Raw genomic sequence first — 17,340 nt, forward strand, 5'->3', positions numbered from 1 at the left:
GATTTACATTTTAGTTATATATGCATACATATTCAACTTTTTACTGCAGTCTCAGCAAATGATAAACATTAAACTTATAATGGCCCACATGACTTTTATGAAGTGTAGCTCTCTTTATGTAGCATGGTGGACCAGATGAGGTATGAGGATGGTCTTCCTTTGTACAGGAATTATCTGCACCCCAGTTGGACAGCAGTGGTTCTGATAGAGGAGTCCCTGGGATTCATAAAAAGGTGCAAAGATTGTGTGGGGCGGCAGCAGAGAGCACACTGTGGAACAGCCTGTCAGAGGTGTATTGTCCTTTTAAAAATGTTGTTAAAGTGCCAAGGGTGTTCTGAACATAGGTGATGAGGAAGCCTAAGAGAGTGGCTTCCAAATCCCTAAAGAATGAAGGAGAGAGTACTGTGTGGCAAATATATCCATCCAGTGGAAAGAAGTATGTAAATGTTATACAGGGAGAAAGGAGATCTTCAGATAGCTGACATTCATTTCCAGGGATTTCAACGCCAAAATGTATTTTTAATTTTTGTAAAACTAGGGAATGGCTAAAATCATTGTCAACTTTCTTTGGTGATGTCTCTGTCCCATTGGGGAGTTTATTCTTCAGTTCACTCTCAGGAAATAAAAGCAGATATTTTCAAAGTAAGGGAAACCTTTTTGTAGACAGTTGTCACTGGAACAAGAGTATCCATTTAAAGATTTTACCTCTTTTCCCATTCCAGTAAAAAGTAATTTTTTTCTATTTTACCTCACTTTCTCTCCTGGCAACAGAACAAGTAGAGGTGGGTCTTCCCAGCACGGGCATAGACAGCAAAAAAACTGTAAACATTTTAATGTTACATTTCTGCAGATTGTGTTGTACAATTCAATACTTCTGTGAAGTGCTGTGCATAGTCTTGCCCTATGCACAGAGTAGGTTTTCCCTGCTGGGTTCTACAGTATAGAACTAACACTGATTTAGTGTCCATCCTTGGTTAATTAAGTGCTAATCCAAAGAATGATTTAGCTTTTATGAGTTACTTGGAAATGGGTGGTTAACAGATGTGGCCATATGTAAGTTGAAGTAGATGGATGGGGAGGGAGGATAGACACATAAAAGTTAGAATAGATAGAAAGAAGGAAGGATAAAAATCAAGATAGTAAGAAGGATAAACACAGAGATGATTGGAGAAAAGGATGGATGGATAAAATGGGTAGGCAAAGATATCTGTAAGGTTTCTGTTATAATTTCTTGTACTGCTCCATTCCGAAACAGCAAAATTAAAAGCCACATCCTTTTACAATTGTTTGCTAAGAACAAAAGTTTAGTAAATTGGTTAAACTGCAATTTTGTGATGTGTAAAGATGTCCATTCGGGGATATGCTGTTTAGTAAGAGCATCCCAATATGATGTCAGATTCAAGTACCCATTTAGTGTTAATGCTGTTAATTGGAACAGTGTTCAGGGACAGCACAGAGAGAGACGTGGTTTCAGGAATCAGCCACAGGGATGGCCAAATCTGCGTAGCTATACTAGGAAACTGAGACCAGACTATATGTAGTAAAGCAAATGTTTTAATGGTAAAACAAAAGACACCTCCAAACACCAGAATACAGGAAACACAGCAAACGTGACGAAACAAGTGAACCATAACCATATAACTAAATGCCAAATCGACCAACCTAACTAACAGGAAGCCTAACTAACAAACTAAATATATACAATACTTTATATAGAAAAATGGGGAAAATGGATAAACAGACAAAACTTAAGATGCAGGGAACAAATGGGAAGACTGGGCTCAAGTACAAGAGGCAGAGAAGAGGCAGCAGGGTTCAAAATGCAGGGCAGGAACAAGATCAAAATTTAGGCACAGGATAAATGGGAAGCAGTATCTGGCAGCAAAGCAAAACACTGAAGCGAAGTGTAATAGTACAGGAGGGACTAAATACCCTCCCAGCAACCAGCATCAGGTGGAGACTGATTACTGGAATAGTATGGCTGCTGAGAGACACCTTCTGGTGGATACCAGAACTACAACTCCCCAACCTGGAAAGCACAAATGCCACCAGCAGGTGATCCATGTCCAGACGAGTGGCCTGATTTTCCAGCGGGTTGCCAGCACAGGGTATTTAAACCCTTGTTGCAGCACATAGTAACTAAAAAAAGAAATATGCATTATGTTATATACAGCCTAACTGGTTTACACTAATACATGTAAAAGGTTTAATTGGGCTTAGCGTTTTATAAACATGTGTGTAGTAGAAATCAACCCTCTTTTTAATTAATGTTTTATTTCTTTACTCTTTTTTGCAGGCCATGGCAATGGGCATGATGACAGAATACTATCACTACATCTTTACAACACTGGTAAGTATGTGTTCCTTTTTAAATATACCATTATTAAGACTTACTTCTCTCAATAGCCTGACTGTTTTAAAGAGCCGGGGTTTGAAGTTATGACTGCTTCAACATTGAAGAACTATGGATGAGCTCTCAATTCAGTCTAAACACAGGTTTGAACTGACCTTTGCTTGTTCAGGTCTTTCACCCACTACTATACTGTAGGGTACATCACCCTCTGGAGAGTACATGGGATCATTTGCATTTGGGTACTAGGGTACATCACCCTCTGGAGAGTACATGTGATCATTTGCATTTTTGTATTTTTGTATTTATGTTTTGTTTTTGCTTGATGTATTTATGCAAGGTGTAGACTGCACACACCTTTTTATGTTGCTATATTAAAAGATACAAATTTTTTATCTCAGTGTTGATGGTCTATTAGAGTCCCATGTAGGGGGTATTTTTTCTTGTTCTGTTGCATCAGGGATGGGACCACCATATTCTACATCTGATATGGTGAAGGTCTTTCCTTTTTCTATACTGTATATCACAGCTTCCTTCTTCTGCTATCAAGGTTGTTAAGGAAACAGCTGCATCCTTGGCAACAAGTGATGTCACCTGGCCCCATTCATTAACTGTCTGGGAATCCCCAGCCATATAACCAAAGCAACCAGGATGGTTGTAAGAATAATTTAAATTGTGGGGTTTCCTTCATAATTCATACCAGACCCTTTAGGTCTGATATGATTTTTAAGAGGGGTGTGGGGTCTCACTGAAATTCTGTACCAGACCCTTATCCGAACATGCAACCTGGCAGGTCAGGAAAAGGTGGGAGGGTGAGCAGCATCTGCCCCTCCCTCCTGAACCATACCAGGCCACATACCCTGAATATGGGAGTTAGCTTGACAGGGAGAACCCCCTGGTAAAGCACCTAGTCCCCTTGTTGATGAGGACAAGGGTCTCTTCTCCACAACCCTAGCCCAGTGGTTGTGGAGGACTGAGGGTGGTGATTTATCAGTATCTGGAACAATACCCAGATACCAGCCTGTCTATGTGAATGACAATGGGATACATAGTACCCCTACTCGTTTACAAAAGAAACTAAAGAAAAAATAAACTAAACAATAAATATTTCCTTTAATTAAGAAAAAAAATCCACACTATAAATCCACCATCAATCATGTCATCTATCCATGCAATCCACATCAATCACATCAGAGAATAACATCTGCTGACCCACTTAAAACAATACCCTCCAACCACTGACAAAATCTGATCCTTATTGATTAACTTATTGTCCTTGACTGATATCTCCAACAAATAACAACTAAATATAAATAAAGGGGCCATGTGTGATGTCATTATCCAGATACGGACTTGACCATATATGGTTAATGATTTCACCCATTTCCCTATGTTTACATTTAGCTGTCATTAGCTAGAACTGTAAATCACAGGAGAGATACCATTTAAAAATGTTTTTCTTTGGTCCCAAATTAACTTCTAAACCAGCCCCCTGTCTAGGGTAAGGGTCTGTTATAAATTAAAGCAATCTCCAGCCATTTGTTTACAAACAGAAGGAAGATACTGAAATTGCAATTTACCTGCAATTTAAACCGCATTTTTCTCTTTGTAAATGTAAATTTTGCTTTAGCAGGTTTACATTGTATATTTTAGAACTGAGGCACTTCACGGGCAGGTTAAGAGCATCTCTCAGGCATATTATTTAAAAGAATTTAGCATTTTTAAGCATCATTAAAATTGCTGCTAACGACCAAGCAGGCACGCTTTTTTTTTATTTTCGTTTTGCTTTGTTACATTTTCCTCAGGTAGTGGATAGCCCCCATTGTCATTTACTTGATAATCCCTTGCCTATTAACCTAGAAAATGGCAGGACTGTTTTTTTTTATTCGGCTCCCATTGCCTTCAGTGGAGTGCAGATTTGGCACCCAAGCCTCATTAATGTTTGCCGAACTTGCCTCAAACTGAATCCAGTTCAAGTTCAGCTCAACCCTAAAAGACATCCTGTCATTAGCTAAATAAAGCAGGTAAAACATAGCAAAATCAAATATTTTACATTATTACATTATTGTTTTTCTTTCTCACAAATCATTTTTTTTATTACTTGCAACATTAAATTTTCCAGAAATATTGACTAGTCAATTCCCTAGCACAGGCCTCTCCCCCTTTTCATGGCATAGCCTTTTCCTTTTCTGTGAGTGTCCAATTATTGTCTGTGCTGGTCTTACGCCTCTGCCCCTCCCTCTCCCTTCCCTTTTCCTTCCCCACATAACCTTTAAAGTGTTACTAAAGCCACAACAGTAAAATCTGTCTGTATATGAAACATAGCATGCTTGTTATACTCACTGTGGAACTTAAGGGGTTAATCCTCTGCATTGTGTAAAAAGGCTGGTGTATCAGCTGGTGTATCCTGTATGCACAGATCCTTCCCTTCTTGCATTGTCTATCTTGGGAAGGCCAGCTAATACAGGCAGTAGCCAACCTGCACATGTTCAGTTGTGTCTTTTATGCTGAAGAGAACATTTACTAGTTCTCAGGGCTAGCCAGGTCACATGATATTGGCATCACACATGTGGGCATGTATACAGGCTGCAGAGGAAATCTCCTCCTACTTGAACTCTCTGCACTGGAGAAACCGTGCAGTTTATCACTGCCGGTGGTATACATATCAGCCAAAAAGGTATATAGTGGCAATATTTTAATGTAAAAAGAAGATTTATAAGCTGTGGGCACTGTGTGTGTGTGTGTGTGTGTGGGGGGGGGTATGGATGGGCCAAATGGACCCCTGTTTGGTTGGCACCAGAACTTCTGAACACTGTGAGAGTTCGGAACCAAATAACAGACCCCATTAAAGTCAATGGAACCCGAGCATCAAAAATCAAAAGTGCCCATTTTGAAGGCTTATATGCAAGTAATTGGGCATACAGTGGTTATAGGGGTCCAGGTCCTGCCCTGGGGGACATGTATAAAAAAAAGTTTGTGAAAAACATCATTTTTAGATGAGCAGTGATTTTTTTATTTTTAAAGTGAAAGCCTAAAAATGAAAAATTCCTTCCAATATAGTGCCTGGGGGGTCTCTTTAGTCTACCTATAAAGTGGCAGATCTGTACCATATCTAGAATCTGCTGCAGCAATAATTGCATTTACAAAGCCCCAAAAAAAGACATTTTCCCTATAAGCTGCCTTTATTTTGCTCAGCAACAGCTGGGGAGCCAGTGTGTATGATGAGGTCACAATGTAGTGCACTAGAAACAAGATTAGAGATTTTTTGGATACATTCTGGTGTCACTTTCACTTTGGATAGAAGTAACGGGTGCGTAAAAATTGGTCTTCGGGTGTCAGTGGCACCTTCCCACCGTAACCCTATAGAGGTACTCTTGTTGAAAGCAAGAATTGGCCTTGCTGTAAAAAAATTGCAATGATATGCACCTGAAAAATTACTCTTTGGGTGTCTGGGGTGCCTTACCACCGTAACCCTATAGAGGTGCTCTTGATGAAGGCAAAACAAATTGCAATGATATGCATATGGTTGGTGTTTTTGCCACGTTTGAAGTGCCTGAGACAGTGCGATCTGCTGCAGAAGTGCTGAAAAAGGCCCAGACAGCTGTGCTTTGGGGACTGGGCCAGGAGATAACAACTGCAGAATGTGATGGAATAGGGTGGCTTCTCTCTACTCTTTATTGATGTCGGCCTCCTTGGCCGCCTCACCTTCAATTTCCTCTTCTGCTCTATCTGGTACTCATCATCATCTCCATCTCTATCATTACCACTGGAGACAACTTGGCAATATGATGTGGCTTGGGGAACATGAATGCCAATTTATCTACCAGTGTTCCTTCCACTTTCTAGGTTCATGTTCCTGTCATCCTTAACATCTGAATCCAGAAATGGCTGGGCATCATCGAGGAGCAAGTGGCTGACACTGTGGTCAAATAACAGCTGACTCCTCAATGGCTGATGTTGGGGCTATGGAAGGAATAGATGTGGACAAGGAGGCAGGTTTATCCACTCTGGCAACTGCAGGGGACCGCACACTTGTTTCTGCTTGCATGACAGAGGATGAGGAGGAGGAAGAAGGTTTAGTGGGCCAGTCCACCACCTCCTCTGCATGCTGTGTCTGGATAGCATGGGCAAGCTCACTAAACAGAGGAAATGATGCCCTGCTTGAGGACTGACCAGCACATCCACCTTAGCCTGTGGACACATTTTGTTGCTGGCCTCCTTACAGTGCCAAGGGAATGTCTGCCTCTCCTTGTTGTCTTCCCAGACATTATTGGGAGGGAGGGGCTGGTGCTTATAAGCAAATGTAAAGAAGTTGAAATCTGTATGTAGATGCACTTTAATCAATGTAAAGAGGTGTTTGGTGCACTTTAATTTGAGTACTCACACTACACAGACACACTCCATGGATACACTATAATATACTGCAATATAATGCGCCAAACGTACAGTGATGTAATGCACACAAAAGTAAACGGCATTAAACTGTCAGTAATGCACAAAACTATATGGCGGTAAACTTGCAGCAATGCACATAACTATATGGTGTTAAACTGGCAGTAACGCACACAGAACTATATGGCGTTAAACTGGCAGTAACGCACACAGAATTATATGGCCTTAAACTAGCAGTAATACACACACAACTATTTGGCGTTAAACTGTCAGTAACGCACAAAGAACTATATGGTGTTAAACTGGCAGTAACGCACAAAACTATATGGTGTTAAACTGGCAGTAACACACAAAACTATACGGCGTTAAACTGGCAGTACCGCACACAGAACTATATGGTGTTAAACTGGCAGTAATGCACTCAGAATTATATGGCCTTAAACTGGCAGTAACGCACACACAAAACGATATGGGGTTAAACTGGCAGTAATGCACACAGAACTATACGGCGTTAAACTGGCAGTAATGCACACAGAACTATATGACGTTAAACTGGCAGTAACGCACAAAACTATATGGCGTTAAACTGGCAGTAACGCACACAGAACTATATGGCGTTAAACTGGCAGTAACGCAAACAGAATTATAAGGCCTTAAACTGGCAGTAACACACAAACAACTATTTGGCGTTAAATTGGCAGTAATGCACAAAACTATATGGCGTTAAACTGGCACTAGTGCACAAAACTATATGGTGTTAAACTGGCAGTAACGCACACAGAACTTAACACACACAGAACTATATGGCGTTAAACTGGCAGTAACGCACACAGAATTATATGGCCTTAAACTGGTAGTAACACACACACACAACTATTTGGATTTAACTGGCAGTAAAGCATAAAATTATATGGTGTTAAACTGGCAGTAACGCATAAAGCTATATGGCGTTAAACTGGCAGTAACGCACACAGAACTATATGGAGTTTAACTGGCAGTAACACAAACAAAACTATATGGTGTTAAACTGGCAGTAACGCACACAGAACTAAATGGCGTTAAACTGGCAGTAAAGCACACAGAATTATATGGTATTAAACTAGCAGTAACACACACAAAACAATATGGCGTTAAACTGGCAGTAACACACACAAAATGATATGGCGTTAAACTGGCAGTAACGCACACAGAACTATATGGCGTTAAACTATCAGTAACACACAAAACGATATGGCATTAAACTGGCAGTAATGCACACAGAACTATATGGCATTAAACTGGCAGTAATGCACACAAAACTATATGGAGTAAAACTGGCAGTAACGCATACAGATCTATATGGCATTAAACTGGCAGTAACGCACACAAAACTATATGGCATTAAACTGGCAGTAACGCAGAAAACTATATGGTGTTATACTTGCAGTAACGCACAAAACTATATGACATTAAACTGGAAGTAACGCACACAGAACTATATAGCGTTAAATTGCCAGTAACGCTCATAGAACTACATGGCATTAAACTGGCAGTAACACACAAAACTATATGGCGTTAAGCTGGCAGTAATGCACAAAACTATATGGCGTTAAACTGGCAGTAATGCACACAGAATTATATGGCCTTAAACTGTCAGCAACACACAAAAAACTATATAGCGTTAAACTGGCATTAATGCACAAAACTATATGGCATTAAACTGTAACGCACACAAAACTATATAGCGTTAAACTGGCAGTAACGCACATAGAACTATATGGCATTCAACTGGCAGTAATGCACAAAACTACATGCGTTAAACTGACAGTAATGCACAAAACTATATGGCGTTAACCTGGCAGTAATGCACACAGAATTATATGGCCTTAAACTGGCAATAACGCACAAAAAACTATATAGCGTTAAACTGGCAGTAACGCACAAAAGTATATATGGCATTAAGCTGGCAGTAACGTACACAGAATTATATGGCCTTAAACTGGCAGTAAGAAACACACAACTATTAGGCGTTAAACTGGCAGTAACACACAAAACTATATGGCGTTAAACTGGCAGTAACGCACACAAAACTATATGGCGTTAAACTGGCAGTAACGCACAAAACTATATGGCGTTATACTGTCAGTGACATACACAGAACTATATGGCGTTAAACTGGCAGTAACGCACACAAAACTATATGGTGTTAAACTGGCAGTAACGCACACAAAACTATATAGCATTAAACTGGCAGTAATGCACACAAAACTATATGGTGTTAAACTGGCAGTAATGCACACAAAACTATATGGCCTTAAACTGGCAGTAATGCACAAAAATATATGGCATTAAACTGACAGTAACGCACAGAGAACTATATGGCGTTAAACTGGCAGTAACGCACACAGAACTATATGGCGTTAAACTGGAAGTAATGCACACAAAACTATATGGAGGTAAACTGGCAGTAACGCATACAGAACTATATGGCGTTAAACTGGCAGTAACGCACACAGAACGAAATGGCGTTAAACTGGCAGTAAAGCACACAGAATTATATGGTATTAAACTAGCAGTAACACACACAAAACTATATGGCGTTAAACTGGCAGTAACGCACACAGAGCGATATGGCGTTAAACTGGTAGTAACGCACACAGAACCATATGGCGTTAAACTAGCAGTAACGCACAAAACTATATGGCGTTATACTGGCAGTAACGCACACAGAACTATATGGTCTTAAACTGGCAGTAACGCGCACAAAATGATATGACCTTAAACTGGCAGTAACACACACAACTATTTGGCGTTAAACTGGCAGTAACGTACAAAACTATATGGCGTTAAACTGGCAGTAATGCACAAAACTATATGGCGTTAAACTGGCAGTAAGGCACACAGAACTATATGGAGTTTAACTGGCAGTAACACAAACAAAACTATATGGTGTTAAACTGGCAGTAACGCACACAGAACGAAATGGCGTTAAACTGGCAGTAAAGCACACAGAATTATATGGTATTAAACTAGCAGTAACACACACAAAACTATATGGCGTTAAACTGGCAGTAATGCACACAAAACAATATGGCGTTAAACTGGAACTAACGCACACAGAACTATATGGTGATAAACTCTCAGTAACACACAAAACGATATGGCATTTAACTGGCATTAACGCACAAAACTATATGGCATTAAGCTGGCAGTAACATACACAGAACTATATGGCATTAAACTGGCAGTAACGCACACAGAATTATATGGCCTTAAACTGGCAGTAACAAACACACAACTATTAGGCGTTAAACTGGCAGTAACACACAAAACTATATGGCGTTAAACTGGCAGTAATGCACACAAAACGATATGGCGTTAAACTGGCAGTAACGCACACAGAACTATATGGTGTTAAACTATCAGTAACACACAAAACGATATGGCGTTAAACTGGCAGTAACGCACAAAACTATATAGCATTATACTGTCAGTGACTTACACAGAACTATATGGCGTTAAACTGGCAGTAACGCACACAAAACTATATAGCATTAAACTGGCAGTAATGCACACAAAACGATATGGTGTTAAACTGTCAGCAACGCACACAAAACTATATGGCGTTAAACTGGCAGTAACGCACACAGAACTATATAGCGTTAAACTGGCAGTAATGCACACAAAACTATATGGCGTTAAACTGGCAGTAACGCACACCGAACTATATGGCGTTAAACTGGCAGTAACGCACACAGAATTATATGGCCTTAAACTGGCAGTAACACACACAGCTATTTGATGTTAAAATGGCAGTAACGCACAAAACTATATGGCGTTTGTGACAGACCTAGCCGGGAGAGAGACTTTTGGAGGGGACTGAATACTTGCCTCTTGCCGATCGATCGTGGGCCCTGGCATTTGGGGGAACGGTGCTCTTTGTGAGCTGTATGCCTGGGGACCCTTGAGGTGGTATTACTGTGGATTTGAGTCCTAGTCCCCCAGGACACACAGACTCTGGGGACCCTGGATTTGCCATATTAGAAATACTGGCTGATTCATAATGCTGGGACAAATACTGTTAGGCGATGCTGATGTCAATTCCAGCCACCTGTCTGTCTTTTGCCTGCTAGAATGTGTATTGTAAATAAGTCTAGTATGGGATCTAAGAGTCATTAGATCCCCATTGTTGTTTGTGTTAATTAACTCTGCTATTGTGTTGATTTGTGATAATGTTGATTGGGTTTTCTGAGCTACAAGACGGCCAGTCTGGCCTAAAAGTCATGTCTGAGTCATCTAGGCTGTCTAAAGGGATTAGTTAATTAGCCCATGTTAATTAGGTTTCTGGTCACAGGTGTATGTTCAGAGTAATATGAGCAGGAGGTATACACCTCCTCTTTTACTGTATAAAAGAGCCTGTATTCCTTGCAATAAATGAGATCCCTGTTTAAACTTACATACAGCCTGCCTGGTGTTTGTTCTGAGCTATCACAACTGGATTTGAATGGCACGTAGGTGTAGTTCTAATCCCGGAGCATCAGATGACTGAACCATCAGACGTTGCGATCTGCAATCTGATTCTATAGCAGCAGAGGAGTGTCGGGAGAGTGGAACCGAGCGAGCAGGGGCTCGTTACATTGGTGGCAGCAGTGGGATTTGCTCTCCAGTTACTGGGACACTCCAAACCAGCCTGCAGGAGAGCCATGCTGAAAGACTTACCTGAGGGCAGTGGAAAATCTGAAGATTGTCGTCCCCAAACCTGAAGTGCTGACAACAGGGCAGAGCTCTGCTAACCTTTGCTCAGCACTGATAGCATCTTCTGGGTTCCACGGAGAGGAGATGGTGAACCTTTATCCCCAGACACCAGTTGCAGAGACAGGGGATTTGGTAGACTTTTCTGCTGAGGAAGAACAACCTGGTGAGCCTCCAGCAGAAGAAGAGCTGTTATTAGGGCCAAACTTCACTGTGCTTTGCCCAGCACTGATAGCATCTTCTGGGTTCCAGGGACAGGAGATGTTGAACCTTTATCCCCAGACACCAGTTGCAGAGACAGGGGATTTGATAGACTTTTCTGCTGAGGAAGAACAACCTGGTGATCCTCCAGCAGAAGAAGAGCTGTTATTAGGGCCAAACTTCACTGTGCTCTGCCCAGCACCAACAGAAGTATCTGTGAAGTTACAAGGAACTTCCCCAGCTGAAGCGCTGGCAACCGGACAGAGGGTCCAAGATCTCTGCCCTACACCTGCGGCGGTTCCGGAGGCTCAGGGTGAGAAGGAGGTGGTCACTTCCCAGCAGCAGATCAGGATACAGGGGGAGAAGGGAGAGGAGGTGTTCGTCGTCCCTCCCCAACAGTTGGCCAGGGTGGAGGAAGTGGTCTTTCCTCCCCAGCAAAGATCCATGCACCTGGGAGACAGTACCACAGACATATCGTCCCAACATCCAGATGAGGGAATGGAAAAGGAAGCAGCTGGCTCACCTCCCCAATGGCAGCTACACAGTTTGGGAGTGGAGGAAGCCAGCCTCCTGCCCCAACGGTTAGCTGGAGTGGAGGATGCGGAGTCCCCAGCAGAAGTGCTGGCAACAGGGCAGAGTGCTACCAACCTCTGTCCAGCACCGGCAACAACTACAGAGTTCCAGGGAGGTGGGGCAGTCGGCCTCCCTCCCCAACAGTTAGCCGGAGCAGATGGTGTGGGGTTTCCAGCAGAAGGGCTGGCAACAGGGCCGAGTACTGCTGGACTCTGCCCTCAACGAACAGAGGATGGATTTCCTGTGAAGGTGGATGGGACTTCAGTCTCCACCTGTATACCCCAGGGATGCTGGGCAGTCGACCCAGATCCCAAACAGCATGACGGAGTGAGCCCAGACACCCTGTCTTCTCTCCAGCGGCAGAAAGGACTCCAGGGAGAAGGTCCAGGCCTCTCCCCAGCGGCAGATATGTTCTCTGAGAGAGGCAGAGGTTGGCTGGGTGAGTAATGCTTTGTTTGGAACAATTTGTTTGGGGTACTGTGTGGGTACAGGCATTAGAGGACTGGAACTACTGAGTAACTTCGGAGTCAACCCCTCTGGGGTCTCCTCCTGTGTTAGTCTCCTGCCGAAAGGGGAGAAATGTGACAGACCTAGCCAGGAAAGAGACTTTTGGAGGGGACTGAATGCTAGCCTCTTGCCGACCGATCGTGGGCCCTGGCATTTGGGGGAACGGTGTTCTTTGTGAGCTGTATGCCTGGGGACCCTTGAGGTGGTATTACTGTGGATTCGGGTCCTGGTCCCCCAGGACACACAGACTCTGGGGAACCTGGATTTGCCATATTAGAAATACTGGCTGATTCATAATGCTGGGACAAATACTGTTAGGAGATGCTGATGTCAATCCCAGCCACCTGTCTGTCTGTTGCCTGCTAGAATGTGTATTGTAAATAAGTCTAGTATGGGATCTAAGAGTCATTAGATCCCCATTGTTGTTTGTGTTAATTAACTCTGCTATTGTGTTGATTTGTGATAATGTTAATTGGGTTTTCTGAGCTACAAGACGGCCAGTCTGGCCTAAAAGTCATGTCTGAGTCATCTAGGCTGTCTAAAGGGATTAGTTAATTAGCCCATGTTAATTAGGTTTCTGGTCACAGGTTTATGTTCAGAGTAATATGAGCAGGAGGTATACATCATCTCTTTTACTGTATAAAAGAGCGTGTATTCCTTGCAATAAATGAGATCCCTGTTTGAACTTACATACAGCCTGCCTGGTGTTTGTTCTGAGCTATCACAACTGGATTCGAACGGCACATAGCTGTAGTTCTAATCCCGGAGCATCGGATGACTGAGCCATCAGACGTTGCGATCTGCAATCTGATTCTATAGCAGCAGAGGAGTGTCGGGAGAGTGGAACCGAGCGAGCAGGGGCTCGTTACAGCGTTAAACTGACAGTAATGCACAAAACTATATGGCATTAAACTGGCAGTAATGCACACAGAACTATATGGCGTTAAACTGGCAGTTACGCACAAAACTATATTTCGTTAAACTGGCAGTAACGCACACAGATCTATATGGCGTTAAACTGGCTGTAATGCACTCAGAATTATATGGGCTTAAACTGGCAGTAACGTGCACAAAACTATATGGCATTATACTGGCAGTAACGCACACAGAACTATATGACGTTAAACTGGCAGTAACACACACAGAACTATATGGTGTTAAATTGGCAGTAACGCACACAAAACTATATGGCGTTAAACTGGCAGTAATGCACAAAATATGGCATTAAACTGGCAGTAACGCACACAGAACTATATGATGTTAAACTGGCAGTAATGCACAGAACTATATAGAGTTAAACTGGCAGTAACGCATACAGAACTATATGGCGTTAAACTGGCAGTAACGCACAAAACTATATGGCGTTATACTGGCAGTAACGCACACAGAACTATATGGCGTTAAACTGGCAGTAACGTGCACAAAATTATATGGCCTTAAACTGACAGTAACGCGCACAAAATTATATGGCCTTAAACTGGCAGTAACACACACACAACTATTTGGCGTTAAACTGGCAGTAATGTACAAAACTATATGGCGTTAAACTGGCAGTAACGTACAAAACTATATGGCGTTAAACTGGCAGTAACGCACACAGAACTATATGGCATTTAACTGGCAGTAACACAAACAAAACTATATGGTGTTAAACTGGCAGTAACGCACACAGAACTGAATGGCGTTAAACTGGCAGTAAAGCACACAGAATTATATGGTATTAAACTAGCAATAACACACACAAAACTATATGGCGTTAAACTGGCAGTAACGCACACAAAATGATATGGCGTTAAACTGGTAGTAACGCAAACAGAACTATATGGCGTTAAACTATCAGTAACACACAAAACGATATGGCGTTAAACTGGCAGTAATGCACAAAGAACTATATTGGGTTAAACTGGCAGTAATGCACAAAACTATATGGCATTAAACTGGCAGTAATGCACACAAAACTATATGGAGTTAAACTGGCAGTAACGCATACAGAACTATATGGCGTTAAACTGGCAGTAATGCACACAAAACTATATGGCGTTAAACTGGCAGTAATGCACTCAGAATTATATGGGCTTAAACTGGCAGTAACATGCACAAAACTATATGGCGTTAAACTGGCAGTAATGCACAAAACTATATGGCGTTAAACTGGCCGTAACGCACACAGAACTATATGGCGTTAAACTGGCAGTACATTACTGCCAGTTTAACGCCATATAGTTCTGTATGCGTTACTGCCAGTTTAACTCCATATAGTTTTATGTGCATTACTGCCAGTTTAATGCCATATAGTTTTGTGCATTACTGCCAGTTTAACCCAATATAGTTCTTTGTGCATTACTGCCAGTTTAACGCCATATCGTTTTGTGTGTTACTGATAGTTTAACGCCATATAGTTCTGTTTGCGTTACTACCAGTTTAACGCCATATCATTTTGTGTGCGTTACTGCCAGTTTAACGCCATATAGTTTTGTGTGTGTTATTGCTAGTTTAATACCATATAATTCTGTGTGCTTTACTGCCAGTTTAATGCTATATAGTTCTGTGTACGTCACTGCCAGTATAACGCTACATAGTTTTGTGCATTACTGCCAGTTTAACGCCATATAGTTTTGTGTGCATCACACAAAACTATATGGCGTTAAACTGGCAGTAATGCACTCAGAATTATATGGGCTTAAACTGGCAGTAACATGCACAAAACTATATGGCGTTAAACTGGCAGTAATGCACAAAACTATATGGCGTTAAACTGGCCGTAACGCACACAGAACTATATGGCGTTAAACTGGCAGTAATGCACACAAAACTATATGGCGTTAAACTGGCAGTAATGCACAAAACTATGTAGCGTTATACTGGCAGTGACGTACACAGAACTATATAGCATTAAACTGGCAGTAACGCACACAAACCTATATGGTGTTAAACTGGCAGTAATGCACACAAAACTATATGGCGTTAAACTGGCAGTAACGCACACAGAACTATATGGCGTTAAACTGGCAGTAACGCACACAGAAATATATGGTGTTAAACTGGCAGTAACGCACAAAACTATATGGCGTTAAACTGGCAGTAATGCTCACCGAACCATATGGTATTAAACTGGTAGTAACGCACACAGAACTATATGGCATTAAACTGGCAGTAACGCACACAGAACTATATGGCGTTAAACTGGCAGTTACGCACAAAACTATATTTTGTTAAACTGGCAGTAACGCACACAGATCTATATGGCGTTAAACTGGCAGTAATGCACTCAGAATTATATGGGCTTAAACTGGCAGTAACATGCACAAAACTATATGGCGTTAAACTGGCAGTAATGCACAAAACTATATGGCGTTAAACTGGCAGTAACACACACAGAACTATATGGCGTTAAACTGGCAGTACTGCACACAGAATTATATGGCTTTAAACTGGCAGTAATGCATACAGAATTATATGGCCTTAAACTGGCAGTAACGCAGTCACTGTGCCCATCAAATACAGCCACTGTGCCATCAAACACAGCCACTGTGCCCATCAAATGCAGCCACTGTGCCCATCAAATGCAGCCACTGTGCCCATCAATTGCTGCCACTCTGCCATCAAACGCAGTCACTGTGCCCATCAAACGCAGCCACGGTGCCCATCAATTGCCGCCACTGTGCCAAACGCAGCCACTGTTTCCATCAAACGCAGCCACTGCGCCCATCAATTGCTGCCACTGTGCCTTCAAACGCAGCCACTGTGCCCATCAATTGCCGCCACTGTGCCATCAAACGCAGCTACTGTGCCCATCAAACGCAGCCACTGTGCCCATCAATAAAATTAGTGTGCAGCTGTGTCAACTCTTGAATGTGTTACTTCATTTTGCTGTGCCCATCAATTGTAACCACTGTGCCTTCAAACGCAGCCACTGTGCCTGTCAATTGCAGCCACTGTGCCATCAAATGCAGCCACTGTGCCCATCAATTGAAAGGGGAAGGGTTGTGGTTTAGAGATGACAGGGCATATCTTAAATAGGATGGGGTGTGGCCTTGACAGGAAGGGTGGGTCGTATTTAAATTAGGGGGTGCATGAGTTTAGTCAAGCCTAGGGCAGCACAAACCCAAATTCACCACTGTAACTAACTAATAGCACTGAACAGAGCCCTGTTCAATCTCTCTCCACGCCAAAATCACACTGAAAATGGCTGCCATTGAAAGAATACTTTTATACTTTGGGGTGGGAATGAGCCATGACTGGATAAAGTCATGATGACAGTGTCCAATCATGACTCTGACAGTGCTCTGTGCCCTGATTGGCTGAAGCTTTCATTGCTTCAGCCAATCAGGGCTTGCAATGCACTGTTCAGCGCTGCAATGCATTGTGGTTGGTTCAGGGGGCTGAACAAACGGTTGAATGACAGGTTTGTTCGGCTGTTCTTCGAACATCCGAACAGCAATAAAAGTTTGGCTCGAACTTATGCTCGGGCCAAACCGCTCGCCCATCTCAGGGGGGGGCAGATGAACTGTTTTCATATTACTGGGTTTAGTAACACTTTAACCACTTCAATACTGAGCACTTTTACCCCCTTCCTGCTCAGGCTA

The 17,340-nt window shown here is 42.3% G+C and overlaps 1 protein-coding gene across 1 annotated transcript in view; it reads left to right on the top strand.

Moving 5' to 3' along the window:
* GRIK3 (glutamate ionotropic receptor kainate type subunit 3) overlaps positions 1–17,340 on the top strand; it is a 929,711-nt gene that overhangs the window by 477,461 nt on the left and 434,910 nt on the right. The window contains exon 5 of the mRNA XM_073615535.1: positions 2,297–2,350. Coding sequence (XP_073471636.1) covers positions 2,297–2,350 — 54 coding nt within the window. The remainder of the gene's footprint in view (positions 1–2,296; positions 2,351–17,340) is intronic.

Source organism: Aquarana catesbeiana, linkage group LG02 (genome assembly GCF_042186555.1).
Source record: "Aquarana catesbeiana isolate 2022-GZ linkage group LG02, ASM4218655v1, whole genome shotgun sequence".
NCBI classification, from domain to species: Eukaryota; Metazoa; Chordata; class Amphibia; order Anura; family Ranidae; genus Aquarana; species Aquarana catesbeiana.